Consider the following 18,866-nt stretch of genomic DNA (forward strand, 5'->3'; position numbering starts at 1 on the left):
TTTCAGTGGACCTTCATATCTGCTGCCTAGATTTTGCTCAGCTTCAACAAACTAACTAGCATCATCATTGTCCTCCTCCATCTTATTCATCTTCATCCTCTTCCCTGGCAACCCCATGAGATTCAATGCTAAAGATCTGGCTTTGCTGGCCAGGCGACCATCAGGTTGTTTTGACAAGGAAGGAAGACTGAAGATTTGCAGAGTGGTCGGGGATGAAAAATTAATAGGTAAACATGACTTGCACTGAAAACTACCTGTGGTTGATGCGCATGTTTTCTGCAGTTGTCAGCTATACAGTTTCACTAATCACATACACCTCAGTTTTCAGTTTTCTTCATTACTTATGCTTGAGTGGTGCTAAATACCTTTCTAAATGAAGCAGTTAAAAGTCAGCTCTTTACTTTGCTCAAGTTTCTGTTGTCATGTATGTGAGAAACAGTATGCAGTCCTTAATTATTATTAATTTTTTTCTGTAAAGAAAGATTCTTTTTTTTTGTTTTGCTAGTGATTGCTAGACACCAGTCATTAGTTGCCATGTTTTAATGTTTAGATATCCGGTTCTTCACGACCCACCCCTCCCACCCTCAAAACCTGCGTTCTTTTATCATTATAGATTTTCCATGGCTCACTTCTCACCTCCTTTTCAGGTTTCTTCAGGCTTTTAGGATCATATTTTAAATGTCTTTCAATTTCCAGTAAGCTTGAATAAATGTCTTATTCCCTTGGTAGCTGTTAAGAAATAGCTCCTGTTTAGCTGTAAAATCTGTCCTAATACAGTCATTTCAGCAATGGCAAATGTTTTATTTTCACTTGTCCCAGTTGACCTTCATTGTGATTGTGTTTACTTTTATCTTATTAGAAAAAGAACCCAGCCTGAAACCAGCACAGACTCGATTATGATAAGGGTCTGAGAAAATTTTGTGCCACATCTTCAGAATATTTTATACAATTTCTAATAACAAATATTTCCAGTGGAGGATGCAGCAAACTTCTCAGAGTACTAGTGGTCATCCACTTCTGTCTGCCTTGGAGTTCCTCAAAGGGATTCTCTCCCTCTGTTCTCAATGTAGGCAGCATATGAAGCTGTGTCCAGTGACTATCTGTTGTTTGTGAGGATGTTTTGAATTTTTTCTTCACTTAAGAGTATGTTGAGTGCTAATATTGATGCTAAACACTTTTGGTTGACCAGAGACAGACCAAACATTAATCTAGCCCAGTATTGTGGGCTATCTGTGTCATGGTCAGTGGTGGTAGGTGCTAGGACAGTGTTTAAGAAACTGCATGTGTAGGATGTTCCTAGTACCCAGTAAATCCTTCTGGCTCCCAGCAAATCAGATCATGGCCCCTTGAGAGAAGAGTAATTTCTCTTGAGCCATTTTGGTCACTGTATCCACTGACAGACTTGTAATTTTTAGTTACTCCAACTAGTCTTTGCACTTGCTTATTTTTCACACTTATGAGGTAGTGACTTCCCTAATCATATGTAAAAATACCTTTTAATGGAAAAAGCTGCAGTGTGAATGTGATAGGATTCCTTCCTTCTGATGTCTGCAGGGTTCTGAAGGATGGAATTTAGTCTTAGCGGAGTCCTGTACTTGTATAAACCAACATACTCAGATCTGATAACTGTGTTTAGATTTTTAGTTGGTGGATGAGCATCAATTTATATTACATTTTTTTCTGTAATGGGCTGGCAGGATCCAGGAATTCCAGTCACTTTCCTGAAAAAAAAACCAAACCCAAACAACAGTCCCAGTGCCTGTGGGTGTAAACCTTCCACTTCCTTGTGGGGAAAAGCTCTTCTGTCTTTCAAATGTTGCCTGTTGAAACATCTTAATTGAAATTATCAAGAGGAAAAGAGAATTTTATTTACTTATTTCCTGTAACAAGACATCCCCCTGGTGAATATTATGTCTCTACTGGTGGCCAGCTCTGAGGAGGTACAAGAGTTCCAAAGAAGCAGCTGTGGAATAATATGAATTTAAGGTACAGCTGTTCTTCTAGCTCTCTAGCAATTTGAAGCTGGCTGCTGTCTAGAGACACAGGGTTTCATGTGCCCTGTAAAAAACAAAAAAGAATACATCTTGTGTAAAAATGTTCCTTCCCCTGTTAAGAAGTGATGTTGTATTTGTCTAAAGAGATCATGTTTGTCTGAAATCTTTATCTGTATATGTCTATAATAGGTTTATGTGTCTCTCTGTACCTACAGATATATACACGAGTGCTTTTTTGTAGAGAAATGATGCAATTTAAAAAGTGGCTAGTTTAGGAAGAATAACTTTTACAAAGTTTTTTGCCCCACTCACTGACCCTAAAGTTCTAAAATATTCCCTGTTCTTGAAAGTTTCATTACATGCCTGTATGTGTATATAAACACAAATACATTGTTATTCCCATTGGTTAAGCACTTCTAAAAAGTGTAGTAAAATAGTAATAGCAAAGTGACTGTAAATATTTAGGTCTCATTTGTTCATTTATTATTTTCTGAAAATTGTAAATTCAGACTAGCATGCTCTAATCTAAGTGGAATAGTAAATGGTTTTTGTGTCTTAACAAGGATTATATTTTATCTCAAAATGATGGAAGCAAAAGCTGTTCCACACTAAAGTGTCTGCTCCCATGTGAGGAAAAGGGAGAAAAGCAGAGAAAACACTGTTGAGTGTATGCCGCAGTCACCAATTCTCTCAGCTGCAGAGTAGAAGAAACCTTCTGGGAAGTTATTTGGCATTTAACAGCATGTTGTACATAGGCAGCTGCTGAGTGAAGCTGGCTTTTTTTTTTTGGTTGTTAATGATTTTCTTTTCTGACCTTTATAGCTAATGCATCTTCTTTAAGAAGCATTTAATGTGTGAAGACAAAAGGTTGTTTTTATTAATCTCTTACTTCTTTGCATACAGAACCGAGAGAGAGATGGTGCCGACTGAAAGGAAATCTGCTTTTTCTAATGAAAAATAAGGTAATTCATTTTCCTACTGCTTTTCTTGATGCGTTAGTCTAATCTGTGAGAATTTGAGTAATCCTTTTTCATGATAGCTATTGGCATTGTGCTTTTAGGGACAAAAGAAAAAAAAAATCACTTTTATTAGAATAGTGGAGATGAAAAAAAAAATCCATTGTTTGCCTTCTATAACACTAGGCATTCTTCATGTTATCAACATCCTTTAGCTGAATCATAAATAGTCTATGGCCAGGTTCTGCTCATAACACACAGGTCTAAATCCAGAATTATTCCACCAAATCCACTGGAATAGTGAAAACAAAATCTCACAGCTAAAGAGGTGTAGTGGTAATATTCAAGATGCAATTTCAGACCCCTACTACAATTTTTCAGTGTAGTTTTGTAACTAAATTTGTTATGAAGAGTGGTGTTATTTTCTCTTGCTTTGTTGTAAAGAGCAATTAAATGACTAAAATGAAGGGCCTATTAAAATAGGGTCTGACCCTGACACACAGTGGAAGTCTTGCAGGAGCTGCTGAGTGCCCTCATTTGGCATTGGCTTTATTAGGAGTTGAGGCTGCTCATCCTCTGGAAGGAACAAGCACTAAGTGTAGAATTACTCTTTTTCTTACCTTTTCTGTCTAATATTGTAACACTGCTTCTGTAGTTGCTTGAAAATAGCACTGAATTGTAAAGAATTAGGGAGTAGGATGAAGCTTGAGACGCTTACCTGTTAACAGTAACTATTTTATAGTTCGCTCCTAGGGTATTTTTGTACTGTATGGACCAGCAGTCGGACAGAAATGACAGTACTGGTGACAGATTGTATATTCTATTTGAAAGATTTTTCAATGTGATATAGTGGCTTGTTTTAATATAGTGATGAATGTGCACATATGGTACATTTTTAAAGCAGTATTTGCTTTCAAAGCACTGCTCGGGAGCATGTGATAGATTTCTGTATGTATGCAAACAAAATGAGACAGTATGACATAAAGGTTTCTCTGGCTTGAGTTTCATATGGCTGCATTCCCCTGGGTGGTAAAAGGACCAACAAGTCTTCTGTAGGTGAAAGCAAGCTCACGGCCACCCTTTTGTCACACCCTCTCACATTATCATTCTGCTGTATGACTTGCAGATGCTATTTTTAGTAAAGGGCTTGAAGTTTCAAACTACTCTCTTCTACTCCATGTTCCTCCAAGCATCCTATTTTCATGGGAGCCTCTGGCATTTTGTGAAACAGTTTCAGGAAATATTTTCATCAACTTTGCAGCTGTGAAGAGAGGAGTAGGAGAGTTTTGCTGAAATCAAATGTAGCTATCAGTTTGGCCCTGGAAATTTAGAGAACTAATGTTACTGTACTAGGGGGTTTAGTGTGGATTAGTACTCATGTTCATATGGTGTGTGGTGGTTTTGTGAGGTGTGGGTTTGGGCTTTTTTGGTGGTTTTCTGTTTTGTTGTTGTTTTTTTTAACGTGCAGATGAATGTAGTGAGGCACTTTGGACCAGCAAATCAACCAACCTGCTAGGTCCACTCAGGCTGTTTAAAGGCAAAGTTGGATTTTGAGAAACTTGGAGGCTGAGACACAAATAAATGGCTTGTTACTGAAATGGTTTAGGCTTGCATTAAATAAATAGGGGTTCTCTTTGAAATGCTGTGGTTTGACTAAACCGGTTAAATAGGTGGGTGATTTTTATCTACATGTCTAGGTCAGTGATAGAAAACTTTAACTCATTCCTGTTTCCTTGTTTGAAGTTTTCAAAATTTCCAGAAGTTATGGAAGAAACCAGAAGATTGGACAAACTTTAGCTTATCAAAAAGACTGACTTGATTAATGTCAAAGTGTTTTCAAAAGGTGATTTTTATCAGGTGCTTCCTTTAATTAGGGAGGTCACAATAAGAAAAAAACTTTGAAATTAAATACAGACAAATTCAAATGATCGCAGGATGATTGGCCACTGAAACCCAAGTATGGTGAGAAATAGCAAGTGCTCAGTTTTAAAATGTCACATCTTCCTAGACTCAGTATAGAGACCACTGAGTAATTAAAGGGCAGTGTCTTACAATAGATAAAACTAAATGATGTAGCACTTCCTAGTCAGCTTATATCCTAGGAATTTGTAAAACGGTCATTTTCAGAGGCTTCATCTGTTTGGTACTGTAAAGGATAGCTTCTTTGACAAAGACAGATCTCCCTTGAATCACAAATCCCTGTTTCAAAGGATGTAATTTATAGGCATACTAAGTAAAACGAAAGCAATTTGTGTGCTGTGAGGACAGAAGGGAGTGTACCCTGTGTTCTGTGTGGGTTTGTGTGTTTTGTGTTTTTTTTTTTTTTTCTTATTGTAGAAATGAACAGGCATCCCCATCCTATCTGAAACAGATTCTTGACATAGGAAATGCGTAGGAAAATGTAGTTTGAATTTTGGGCATGTAGTTTGCCAGTATAATAACCCGAACCAGCCTTATTGTAAAAGTTATTAAGCATCTTAATAAATGTAGTTGCCAGTTTGCTGCTTTTTAATATCCTGTTGAAACCTTTGCTAATTCAAGTAATGTAGTGTGTGAAAGATGTGCCCAGAACAGCGCCTATGGAGCCATGTTCCTATTTTTGTTGCTGGAACCTGACTTGGCTTATGACTTTTCTTTTGCGTCAAGCAGCTCAGATGTTTTAGAAGTTCATCTGAACACTGAACAGTTAACTCCAGAAGTCACTGTCATGAAATGAAGACTGATTTACTGCTATTCATTAATTGCTGTCAGGGGCATGTGCACGTCTGCATATACAGATGCCTGTAGTTTAATGACAAACTCTCATTCTAGTTCAAATGTACATAAATTATACTACTTGTATAAGAATTTTCTCTGTGAAATTGTAAAGGATGCTTCCTGATTTACCTGTGCTGTAAATCTTTAGTAGCCTGGCAGTACATTTTCAGTGTAGGGAAAAAATGTGGTTTATTCCTCCACTTTATCATATTTGGTTGCAGCAGAATAACCTATTAGGCACCTTAAGGACATTTATTTTCCTTGGTCTAGTAGTGGAGTTGATTATTTTTGAATTTAGGCTAAGTAGACCTATTTGTAGGCCATAGACACAATCCAGCATCTGCTAGTGTTAATGAAACTTTTTCATTTGTAGACTTCAGTGTGGTGTGGGCGGTTTTAGTTGGTTTTTTTTTTTTTTTTTTTTTTGTGTGTGTGTGTGTGTTTTGGGTTTTTTTTGGTTGGTTGGTTGGTTTGTTGTTTTTTGTTTGTTCCCCAGATTGGTTCCCTACCATATTGTATTGGTTGTAGGTGATAAAGTTGTGGTAGGAAGGGGTCTGCAGGAGTGGCCTATGAGAGAAAAGGTCAGGGGCTCTGCAACTAACCCACCACAGGACAGCTGTGCCCATCAGTGGAGTAAGTGGTGCCTCTGGGAAGATGTACCTAAGAAAGGGCAAAATGCTGTACAGCAGTGAGGAAGTGTGAGAAACAGCCCTGCAAACACCAAGGTCAGAGGAGGAGAGGAACGATCTGCTCCAGGTGCAGGAGCAGATATTCCCTGGGAGCCTGTAGAGGAGCCCATGTCAGAGCATGTGGATATGCCCTGAGTGACCTGCAGCCCATGGCCAGCCCACACCAGAGCAGGTTCTCCTGGCAGGAACTGTAGCCCATGGAGAGGACCCACACTGGAGGAGGGGAAAAGCATGAGGGAGAAGGAGTAGCAGAGAGGAACTGTTACAGACTGACTACAACCCCATTCCCCATCCCTCCTGTGCCACTTGAGAGGTGGGAAGCAGGAGGCAGAGGAGTTGAGAATGAAGGAACAAAGTTGAGCCTGTGGAAGAAACAGGGTGCGAGGAAGCTGCTTTAGTTTTTGCCTTTGTTTCTCACCATCCAGGTCTATTTTAATTGGCAGTAAAATAAATTAATTTTCTCTGGGTTGAGTCTGTTTTACCTGTGATGGTAATTAATCTTTCTATCTTCATCTTGACCCATGAGCTTTTAAATTTTATTTTCTCCACCATCCCTGTTAAGAAGGGGGAATGAGAGAACAGCTGGGTGGTTGGCTGGCAGCCTGCCAAGGTCAACCAACCACAGATACCATCCCCTGCTGACACTGTATGTTGTTAAAACCTTCCTTTGTGAAGTCCAGACACCTCGAGTTCCCATGTGTAGGTTTTCTGTCCACTTCTCGGGGAGTGGCAGGTGTGTGCATTTGCATCCTATGAAACGTTGTCGGTATGCGATGCTTCTAGAGTCTTGAAACTGTGCTCCCTAAGGCTGTGGTTAGCAGCGTGACTGGGCTTCCAGAGGAAGGTTGGATATCATTCTAATCTTAGAGCAATTCTTATGGACCCTCATCTGAAATACTTCAAAATAGTATTATTGGATAGTGTGTTCAAAAAAGTTAAGATTTGGAACTAGGAAGTGCTACGTACCTCACCTAGAGGATGTGGGATGTGAGTTATTTACTTAGATTCTACCCAATTCCAGCCTGGGAGGTACTTTCTTCCAGAACTCATGTGTGGGAAACGGGGCGGAAGATTGCTGGGCAACAGTTGCTAACGTGTATAATAAGTATTATATACTTCTGTGCCTTTTTTTATTGGCATAGGAGGTAAATTTTGGTTAGAAATTTCAGATCTCTTTGGGGATTGCAGTATTGTGTACTGGTTTTCTTTTTAATTAAAGATCTGAATTTGTAGCAATGGTTTTCTCTTGGTGTTTTAGTTTTTTTTATTTTATTAGAACAGTGCATATTTTTATATCAAATGCCATGCTGTGTTATTTCCTTGTTGTTTTCTGTTCACAGGTCCTTCAAAATAATTTTCTGCTTTTTTTTTTTTTTCCTAGGAAAGCAAAAAGACTACTTCCATTTTTCTCCATCTCTTTTCATCCTCATATTGATTCAGGGCTGGATTTCTTCACTCCCCCACCTCCAGTTACAAACCCTAAAGTGTTGTTTGCTATATATGTGTGAATTTGAAGTGATTGCTGCTGAAGTAAAGAAAGAAGCTACCTAACCCATCTATGGTTCATTTTCCCATATACTAATATTCCCCAGTAGTAACACTGATACTTAGCCAGTTTTGCAAATTACTTTCCAATCTACACATAAAAAAATACCCTAAAAAGTACAATTATGTTTTTGCATCTTAGTGATAGCTCCACAGGGGCCATTATGTTTTATTGAGTAAACATTTTGACATTCCTATTTATTTTTCAGTACGTATTTAGGATTTATTTAAAAATGGATTTTTGATCAATAGTCTCTAGTGGGTTCTCTAGGAAAGTCATTAGGGTCTATTGTGTAAATCTTTCTTAGTTTGTGGCTTAAAGATTCTATGGAGCAGCTATTGCAATCTGTTAGGTCAGTTTGTCCATGTACTGACTCAAACTCATGATGCTTTTGCGTGTGAAAGGTTGCCTTTTGAGACTCTTAAGATGTATTGATTTTTAAAAATTATCATGTAGAAGGAAAGAGCTTTAGTTGTATGGATGACCGTATTTAAAATAAAAGCTGTTATGAGTGCTGAAAGTATGTTAAATTAGCACTCATATTTCACACATAGAATGATAAACCTGTCTTTTTTTTCTCTAATCTAAATGATGTTGCGGTAGGAAATTTGTGTGGCATGTTCGTACTGTAGTGAATCTATATGCTTCTTTCCTAACCTCCTAAAACAAAGGGATTTATATTGAAGAAGTGACAGACTTAACTATGCAGGTGTAAATTGGAGTGCTATGATATACCTAATGCCAGACAGAATTAAGTAAAAGGTGGTGAACATTTTGAAACTTCTTTTATAATGAATTACCTTTCCTTAAACCAAATGCACTGTTGGGCTTAAGATTTTGTAGATAAGATTAATGAGCAAATCTAAATGGTTGTGCTGTCAATAATCACAAGCTTTCTTGCAATGTTTGCGAAAGCTTAACATAAATTATGTTGTAACAGCATTTATCACAAGTGTAATGTATTATTAACAGTTGGCATAAAAGCCTCAAAGTAAGATTTCAGATTGACTCGTAAATCAATAACCAGAGAACCACATGCGAGGTAGAAATAATAGAATAATGACATACTTCTGAGGTTCTGATGTGAATTACATTGTAATGCAGCTGTGAAAATGTTATTCAGGTTTTCATGGCATAGTTGTATGTAAGTTCTGCCATAAAAATGTGAGAATGTATCAATGAATCTTCTCTGCAGTCAGGCAGGCATACACAATGTATTTTCAGTATTTCAGCATAGCTGTACAGCTCTAGTATTTTCCTTTCCAATTTGGTATCTTTTAAAAATATGCTTACCAAGTGAGATTGCTTTATTTATATTGAAGCTGTGGAGCCTTTCCTGGCCTGTTGGACTAGGGGTTTTCTGTGTGTGTGGATTAGCATTCTGCAAGTCTGTGATCTCTTCAGGGCATCTGAAATAAAACATCTCTTCTGGCTAAGGATGTACTTTTTTACAAACCGTTTTTCAGCAGTGATTTCAATTTTCTAGAGCATGCTCTGTAACAGTTGAAGTGTTAAGGTCTGTGCAGCCAGAATAAGTGTTGCTGCACTGTGTAGCATTGCTTTGGGATTACATGTCACTGCTGAGGTGTTTTTTGGCTAACTACTACATGTATGGTATTGGCTACGACCATGTTTTGCAATGTCTGTAAGCTGAAAAAGCAGGTAAGTGAATCTATGTCTGTAATATAATACCCCTTCAGTAAGTTTCATTGAAATATGTTGTTGCTGTGTTAGTAAGATTTTGCTTTACAGTAGGAAGAGTGCTAAATAGAGAAGGAATCACAAAATGACAGAACTGTGGCAGAGGCAGATACGGAAGCCCTATCACCCCTTACCTGGCCTAGAAGTCTTCGTGTGTTTCTCGGCATTCTCAGCCCCAACCTTGTGTGTACTTCTGCCTGCACTTAACTGAGATGTGGATTGGCCTCTTACTGTTGGAATGAAGCTTTTATATGTATATAACAACACACACATCTGCATGTACATAAGTTAAATATCAGGCAGTGCTTAGTTAAGAACTCAAATGAATTTGGTCATGTTAAGAGAAGAAATGTTGCCATGTGAGCTTTTTAACCTGCTTTAGTAAGGCATTGTGACCTGTTACTGTAGTTACACATTTGTCAGTGAGAAGTCTTCTACGACTTGTGCTGGGCCTATTTTTAAATAACCAGTTGTGTTACCCCTTATGTTATACTGTAAGGGCACTTTAGAATGTGGTTTGGGTTTTTTTGGCATGCCTTAATTTAAATAGTAGATTTTTTTTTTTTATATTTCTTGATGTTTTTAGCCATATTATATTGGAAGAATGCTCTGCAGAGAACTCTATGCTAGTTGAATGCGGTAAACTCTAGCCTTAAAACCTCACTAAGCATGATGTACATAATGCCAATATAGTGTTAGGAGGGAGGAAGTTGCTGTCTTCATGCTTGTTCATGAAGAGATAATGTGGGGAGTGTGAAGTTCTTTGGAATAGTTGGGACAGAACAACAAGTAGATGCATAACCCTTCATTTCCTTAGTAGCTGTTCTGCTGAAGCAGTTTTAGTGCTGACCCAGACCCGTATATTTTAGGTGTCCTGCAGACCACTGCAAGCCCAGTGACACCAGAACACCATGTCTCCTTGGGGTAGCAAGGGCACACCGAGCTTTTCTTAGTGAGTCTGTGCAGTACCACTGAGGTATATGTGCTGACTGTTGTTGCAGTCTGCTTTCCAGCAGTACTTGAAAATGCAATTTATACCCATCAAATACTGAGAAAATAATTATTTTCTCCTATTTTTACTATGAACTGAAAGACTTGATATCTCTCTTTTTCCATCTTAACAGGATCCTGGCAAGCCCTACTGCCTTTTTGCCATCTTTGATTCCCTCATTTATCTTGCTGCTTCTCTGTCTTGCCTCCAGCTGTTACTGACTTGCTCTTCAGATAGTAAAGCCCTCCTTTCCCTTGCACTGCTGTCAGAGGCAGACCTTTCTTATAACTGCGCTTGCTTTGATAATTCCATTTTGTCTCCTGGTTTTCTTCTGTGTCTGCTTTCATCTCTTGCTTAACGTGTTCCGTGATGTCTTCCTTCCCTTTAACTTTTCCATGTGTAAGCATGCTTTAATCCTTCTTTTTTGTGTCTACCTGTCCTTGACCTCCCTGCTTCCCTAGCCGTGTCCATTGCTCTTTGATATCTGTTTACAGTGTCACCCACTGCATTTCCATCCCAATATCCTCCCTGGTCCTGTTGCTATCCCTTGCACTCTACACAACAGTCTTTTAGTAATCTCCTTTAAATAACCTCTTCCAAATGAGGGCTAAGAAGCATCTCTTGTTCATGCAACTGTCTGCCACTTCCAATTCTAGCTCACCCTCTGACCGTGACTCCATTTTTTCCTGGTTGTTCTCAACAACTTCTGTTGACTTTATTCTTTTGGGGGATTTGTGATGTGCTGGACCTAGAGTTTGAAGCATGTAAGAGCAAAATAAAACTTAAAACTGCATATTCATCAGTCCTAAATTGCATCTAGATCTGCCGCAATACCTGTTTGTCCAAACTGTGCTTTCATCTTGCCTTTCAGAGACCTCACTCTGTGCATCTACCCATGAATTCAATTTCAGCAGGAATCAAACAGCTGCTTAATCTTTCCTGTCAAGTTCTTCCTCCCATTGCTTTTGATGGCTGAAGCAAACATCACTTTTCCTGCTACTCATACCATTTTTAGCATTGCTTTCAACAGGAATGTGTTTCTAAGTATTCATGTTCTGGCAATGTCTGTGTTTTGCAGATTCTTTTTAAAACTGCTCTTTCTATCACTCTATCACCTAAAACTGTGGACGAGGATAATCTTATTTTGTGTTTTTATTTACTGAAATATCCTTCTTCTGATCTTGTGAAATAGGAGATTTTGTTAGAGAGAGATCTGTTAGAGCTCTTGCAAAAATACCTTTCCTAGGCTTCTTTTTGACTGTAACACTTTCCTTTGCATGACTCTCGTGTCCTTCCTTTTGTAAGCTTTTTTTCACTGTGAAGATCTTTCCCAGTCTTCAGTACCCTACCTGTTCTTAATTTAAAGTTTTTTCCAATTCTGATCTGTGTCCAGCACACAGTGCCTGCTTCCATAGATCTGTAAAACCAACGAAGTAAGTACTAAAACAAGACACTTAACAAAAAGTGTTATCTCATTATCTTCCTTTAAATTCTGCCTTCACAGGTCATCTTTGCTATGATGTTCACAAGAAGTTTAAAATGATAATGCCATTTGTTTTTATGCAGGCTGACATGGGCTTGCATGTCTGTGGTGTGTAAACTCTCTGGCTTTCGTGTATAACATCTGTGTTCTGTATCTATACAGTGGATAGTATCATAGGATCCTGTGGTCCTTGATCTGTGTTTGTAAATGCTCTGGTGATATGTGTATATATATCTGTAAACACTTAATCTGAGAAAAATCACTGAATTTCTGTTATCTAATGGAATTAGCTAGGTTTTTTATAGTTGTGTTCTCCTTTGTTACTCCAGCAATCGGTATGTTATAATTGCACAATATATGGAATTGTTTATGTTACAATTACATAATTGTCAGTAATCAAGCACCGGTCTTGTGAAGAATAGGTAATTGTGTAAATGAGTGTATTTAAGGGTTGTGGAGCATCCCTGTGTGATTCTCTCTTGGTTCACTGGCTCTTGCTGTATTTGGTGCTGCAGTGAACCCTGTGGTAGTTCTCAAAGAGTATGGCATCTGGAAGATGTTTTTGTTGAACAGCTTCACGCATGGCTGCAGCGAGTCTTGGGGGTGACTAGGCATTCACTGTTTGGAATAAGTTTGCAAGATCAGAACTCTATTAGCTTCCATAGCTGTTTTGGGAGACTTGGGTGACAATTTTCATGATGCAAGCTACTGTTTTTAGAGAGGACTCTTAGCAGTTGTCTGCTTTTGGTGAGAGAAGACCTGATAGCTATATTGGAAACAAGAAAGGCTTTGAAACTCTTGTGCAAGTACTGAGCGGACAATGTGTAGCAGTCTATAGCTGAGAAGACTGCAGCTGAAACACTTGGGGATTATCTCATTGAATATTAGCTCTAACGTGAGAGAAATCTAGGGGTGGAGGAAGATTAATAATACCAGTGGATTAACATGCTACACTGAGAGATGACTTCTGTGGCAATCTGTGAATCTGCACTGAAGGGGGAATCATGGAAATGTTTTTCTTTGCGTTTTGAAGTTGATATCGACTGTAGCTGGAAGAGCTGCTTGGCCTATGAAACCGTTTCACTTCACAATGCATTCCAGTGAAGAGCCCCTTAGGAAGATAAAACTGTATCAAACCAAGCACACAACTGGCACTCTTACTTATGTTAATCTGAACTGGGATATTACTCCTAAGAGAAAATACTGTGACTGAAAGTTAAAGATTGATATTTGAAATAGTATACTTAAATTTCTCTAGTGCTGAGTGATTAGTAGTCAAAGGAAGAAACCCCCCGCCTTTTATTTAAAAACCAAACCAACCAAACAAAACCTACCCCCAAAAATGATAGGTCGCATCAGTTTTCTTCTGTATAAGGCAGTAAACCAGTTTGTCAGAATACTGTTGCTAAACTATTCCTTCACTGAAAGGGGGCTGTGCCTGATATGAAGTATTATTCATGCTTCATTATCCTGTTGGATAGATAATGTAGTCTGGCTGCCAGTTTGTGCATGCTGGGCTTTTCTATTGAGTCAGTTTGTCTCATTTTAGAATATGACCTCTGTTTAAGTTGCTTTGTTATTTTGTTTATAATGGAAGTTGTCAGTAGATGGCAGCAGCAATCTCTTCAGATAATAGTTTTAGGTTACCAGCCAAATGAACATCTTACGCTAATGTTAACCAATCCTGAGAAAATACTCTACTGAAGTAATTCACCGAGGGCAAAACTTGCTTTTATTTTTGGCCTAAAGCAGGAATTTGAAGCCAGGGGCTGCTGATTAACCTTGGTTTAGATTTTTATGAGCAGGATGATGGGAGAAGAAGGGAAGCCAGAGTGTGTGTGTATATATATATATATAATATATGTATGGCTAGTCATCTTGCAGTTGCAAAGTGACTGATGCCAACCAGCCCAAGGAATTCGTGGATGGGAGCCCCTTGTACCATGGAAGAAGATCATCTGGCTAGACTGTACCTGCCCCACCACATACTCATTAGTGAAGGCTGTATTTAGCAGAAGGGAGGAGAGGAGCTGTACATGTATATACATACATCAGGGTGCTGCTCTTTAAATTGCATCCCAGGAGATCCTAACTGGTGGTTGTGGTGGTTTTTCATTTGTGTGTGGGTTTGTTGTTTTTTTTTTTTTTTCTCCCTAGCACTTGCTACTGCAGTGGCTCTCATGTTCTATCACCTAAATGTTTCTGTCCTGCTGTGCCTGATCTATGCTGTACTCTCTGCTCCTTTAGGAAGTAAAACATAAAGGGTTGTTTTGTTCTGCCCACATCCTTTCTTCTCTGCCCTTCTGAGTAAGGTTAACTTAGGAGGATGTGCTGTGGCTGCTGAAAAGTCCTTCAGGGAAAGGCTGTTCTCCTCCTCTTGAGGGCCTAACTGTAACCCAGCTGCCATGGCTTTGCTGTGGGAGGGAATAGGGATGACTTCTCTGTGACATCTTGCTATTAGTATGAGGATGAGTGTAGTGAGGACAAGGTCCTGGTCACACTGGGACCAGAAGATGTTTTAGGATGGTGGTGGGAAGGGGAGGAAAAGAGGAGGTCAGCTACGTAGCAGTGAGGAGTAGCCATGCTTCCACAGGCTCCTGGCTATGCCAAGAAGCAAAATGCTGGGTTTTATACCCACTTTTCTGAGACTTAATGAGATTTTCTTTTTTCCTGAATAAGCCAACTGCCTCTAATTTATAAGAAAGGCTGTAGTGCTATTCTAGTCTCACATCTGGGTTGTCAGCAGCTACTAATGACGTTTCAGGACAAAATGGTGCCTTCTACTTTAGTATCTTCACTAAGCACTCCTATTGACTGAATTCATTTTCTGACCAACCATGGGAACTAAGATGAATTCTCCACCATGCCTTCAGACCTTATTTGCTGAGTAATGATAGCTAATTTTAAGTCTAATGTTATAAAAGTGGTTAAGTGTTCTGCCAAATATGTACAGTTTGCACTTGGCAGCACTCAATTTTATTTAATATTTTATTACTTGGTTGGTGAGGATACCAAGAGCCTATAGCTTTGCCTTGAGTTTTAGGTTTGTGCCTCTCTTGTTGGCATTAGCAGATGTTAGCACCTCACTATATACATCCTTGTTCCTGGGCATCTATTAATGCAAGACATCTGCTCTTTATGACTCTGCTGTGTAATTTTTCAAAACAATTGGTGAAGGACCTTGTAAAGCTTTTTTTTTAAAATAAAGTTAATGTATGCTACACTAATGCTTCTCACAACTCTAACATGTTTGTGACATGTGACTTCTTCTACAAAATACATTAATTCTTTTCCTATTATTATTTTATTATTACAACTTTCTCTTATGTTATTCTGTATTATAATTTCTACACATTTGTTGAGTACAGAGTTGTTCAATAGAAAGATTTGAAATCTATTATATACCTTCTTTGCAGAAGATTGGTAATACTAATCACAGGCAAGGATTAGCCAGGATATTAACCTAACTTCTTTTAGGGTAAGTTAAAAAAAATTTATGAACTGAATACCTAGTTAAATCAAAAGCTTGCACTTGATGATACTTTAGCTTTATTGAGCTATCTAATAGATGAAGTAGTGAAAGCTGGGGAAAACAATCTATAGCTGAAGTTATTCATACTCAGTTTTCTTTTGTAGAAAGAACAATGGCAGAATTAATACATTAAAAAGAATTGCTAGGTTTGGGAGAGTTTGGTTGTGTGGTTTTGTGGGTGTTTTTTCTTAGCTAGAATTTTTATTGAGAGTTAACACTGGATTTTTAGTGGTGTGGTTTTGTTTTGTGTGGTTTTTTGGTGTGTTTTTTTTAACACATGCATCTCGCCTTTCGTTTGTTTTAGGCTTACACAAGTTCTTAGACTTTGGCTTGTGTTGACTATTTGAAAACTCTGCCAAATACTGACTATATCTGTAGTATTTTGCCATTGACATTTCTTTTAGAGCAATATATATAAAGAATAGAACAGATGTGGAATACAAACTAGTGAATCAAAAATGGATATTTATGTACTGTTTCAGAAGGGTATAAAAGCTTTCCGAATATAAGAACATTCTGAAGTATTCCCATGAGAGAAGATAAGCCTCAGCATTACCAATGATGTTTCCTTTTTATCACAGCCTAGCACGCTAGTGCTAATGGATCAACTCTTTAGAGGATGGCAATTAATTCTATTCCTGTTAAGTGCATTGCAGATACTGTGGCAGTATGGTGCCTGAGTGACAAGCTCCTGTGTCCTGCCAGCTTCAGGTGGTTTAATTTCACTGGAGTAGGGATTACGGGATGCAGTGCTACTGCTTTGTTGAGCAGATTTACCAGTGATTATGAAGAATCTGTAGCTGTCACTCGGTCTCCTTTTTTTGAAGCAGTTACTTTGATGCTGGTGGCTTGTTGATGTGCTACAAAGTTGAGGTGGAAAGAAAAAAATAATCATTTGTTCCTTTAAAAAAAAAATAAATCTTCCCCTTCTAAAATAACCAGGAACACATCACTGTCTCAAAATTAGTAGTTGGAACTGCTTTCAGCTGACACAGTCTTTGATTTTATGGATATCTCCTAGATACATAGGAAGGTTAAATAAACAGACTTAAACTCTAATGGGACATTTTAAGGATTAATGTCTATGTACTCCAAGGGCATAACGGGATTCAGTAAGAAGCCAACATTTGGCATTTTAGAATTGATTTTAGAGAAATAAATACAGTGCATGATCAGTTTTTACTGATAAGATTTTCTGTGTTTGAGGAGCAAGACTTTTTTTATCAGAGGTCTGATAAGTAATCATTGTTACTTGATCTGGGTTTTATCAAAGCTCTGATAGTCTGCTCTGCTCAAAATTTTTTTAATAGCCATGTATGGCCATCTTGAGCAACTGCAAAATTTATTAACAAGCTGAGTAATTCTTTGAGATATATGCAGCAGTAAGGAAATGTATTTTTTCCCCCTTTTTTTCAAAGTAAAAATAGCTGAAGAAAGAGAATAAAATGGGGCAGTAGAAGCATTAGGGTGGTATGGTTTTCCTGGATGTGTCCTTCCTCTTTTTATATGTATTGACTCTGTTGTGTTGTTTTCTTTTGGGAAAATTTATACAGACTTCAAGGAGCTAGAACTTATGTTTGGAATGATGGACACATGGCAACTACCAGAAGCCAAGTTATTGTTTACAATATTTCTGACTTCCTCTGCATTTCTCTTTAATGAACATGGCAACTTTTGGCAGGCTCATGGGAAGTCCTTCTGTGTTGCCTGAGTTTGTTTTTTTTTTATTAGTTATTATTTTCTGATCCATGGTGTGGACATATATGGAGGCAAATATTCTAATTGATCTTGCAAATCTCACTGAACACTTTAAAGACCCATCTTTAAAAATGGGTTTAAGGTGTTGGTGCTTGTACTTTGTCTTGGAATCTTTCTTTTTGTGGTCACCAGTGATCACAGTATGATTATGTTAAAATGTCAGGATCTGAGACTTCCTGCTGCTGGTTGGAACAAGCTGTGCTGCACTTCTTTCTCATAGTTTCAGTTAACTTGCATGTGAAAAAAAAAGAGCAGCCCACCAAATCCAATTAATTATAATAAATATTATAATGCTTTTGAAGTAATTTTAGGGTTGAGAACTATGCTGAGAAACTAGGATGCAAACAGAATTCCTGTGGCAAAAAAAATAATTAACACTTGAACCATCACTATTAAAACTTGGGGTGTTTAGCCTATTCAAAAAGATGCCAAATGAAGGAAAACAGAATGTTTTTCATATGTGTTAACCCTAAAAACTTTAAAGAATTATTTGAAATATAAAATAATTTAGAGTGGGGAGAATTGCAGATGGGAAGTGATAGGATGAGAGGAAAAGCCTCAAGTTGTGCCAAGGGAAATTTAGATTGGTTAGGAAAAATTTCTTTACCAAAAGGGTTGTTAAGCATTGGAACAGGCTGCACCCCGGGAGGTGACTGTGTCACCATCCCTGGAGGTATTTAAAAGACCTGTAGGTAGATGTGGTGCTCAGGGAAATGGTTTAGTGGTGGACTTAGTAGTGTTACGTTTATGGTTGGACTTGATGTTCAAGGTCTTTTCCAAATGAAATGCTTCTATGATTGTGTGAGTCAACAAATTCCTGAGAAACTGTGATGCTCTGTCCATGCTGCAACTCAAAGGTACATGTTTAGCTATTGTGAATGTAGACGTAGCTGACTGGCTTTTGACATGGCGGCAGTGTAGGTGAGCAGCCTGCTCCTCAGCTACCAGGTGGTCACTTGGGGTCCTGGGGCAACCTTGTGAACTCTTACTGGAAAGCCAGCTGAGCCCTCCACCTGGACTGCTGCATAGCTGTGTCCTGTGTGGCACCGAGTTAATGCTGTGAAAGGCTGTTACATAAGCGAAAAGGCACCGTGGGCTAAGTCATAGGCTATTAATAATAATCAGAGGGTTTAAATACCACTGAAGTTTGACCTTTGTAAGGAAGCTTGATATCCTCTGCTAGAAAACTTATGCAGTCTGTGGCCTGGAGAGAAACATTTTTAAAATTTATTTTACTTTTATTTGATGTGTTGCTTGGTTCTGAAATAAAAATGATTTTTGTTAAACTATTCTCTGCAGAGAAAGAAGGATTGTTCTTAGGAGAGGCAATACAAATAAATATGCTGAGTTTTATCTGGCATTTTAAATCAGGAAGAAAATACAGTTTCTCCCTCTATCTCATCTTCTTAATAAATTGTAAAGCACTTTTTCTTGGTTTTTGGTTTTTGGACTCTTTTTT

The 18,866-nt window shown here is 38.2% G+C and overlaps 1 protein-coding gene across 5 annotated transcripts in view; it reads left to right on the plus strand.

Moving 5' to 3' along the window:
* Window positions 1-18,866, plus strand: part of INPP4B (inositol polyphosphate-4-phosphatase type II B) — a 330,214-nt gene that overhangs the window by 41,441 nt on the left and 269,907 nt on the right. For all 5 annotated transcript variants that reach the window (XM_074905028.1, XM_074905029.1, XM_074905027.1 and 2 more), the window contains exons 2-3: window positions 7-227; window positions 2,898-2,956. In XM_074905028.1, coding sequence (XP_074761129.1) covers window positions 116-227; window positions 2,898-2,956 — 171 coding nt within the window. In that variant the 5' untranslated portion in view covers window positions 7-115. The remainder of the gene's footprint in view (window positions 1-6; window positions 228-2,897; window positions 2,957-18,866) is intronic.

This window comes from Athene noctua, chromosome 4, assembly GCF_965140245.1.
Source record: "Athene noctua chromosome 4, bAthNoc1.hap1.1, whole genome shotgun sequence".
NCBI classification, from domain to species: Eukaryota; Metazoa; Chordata; class Aves; order Strigiformes; family Strigidae; genus Athene; species Athene noctua.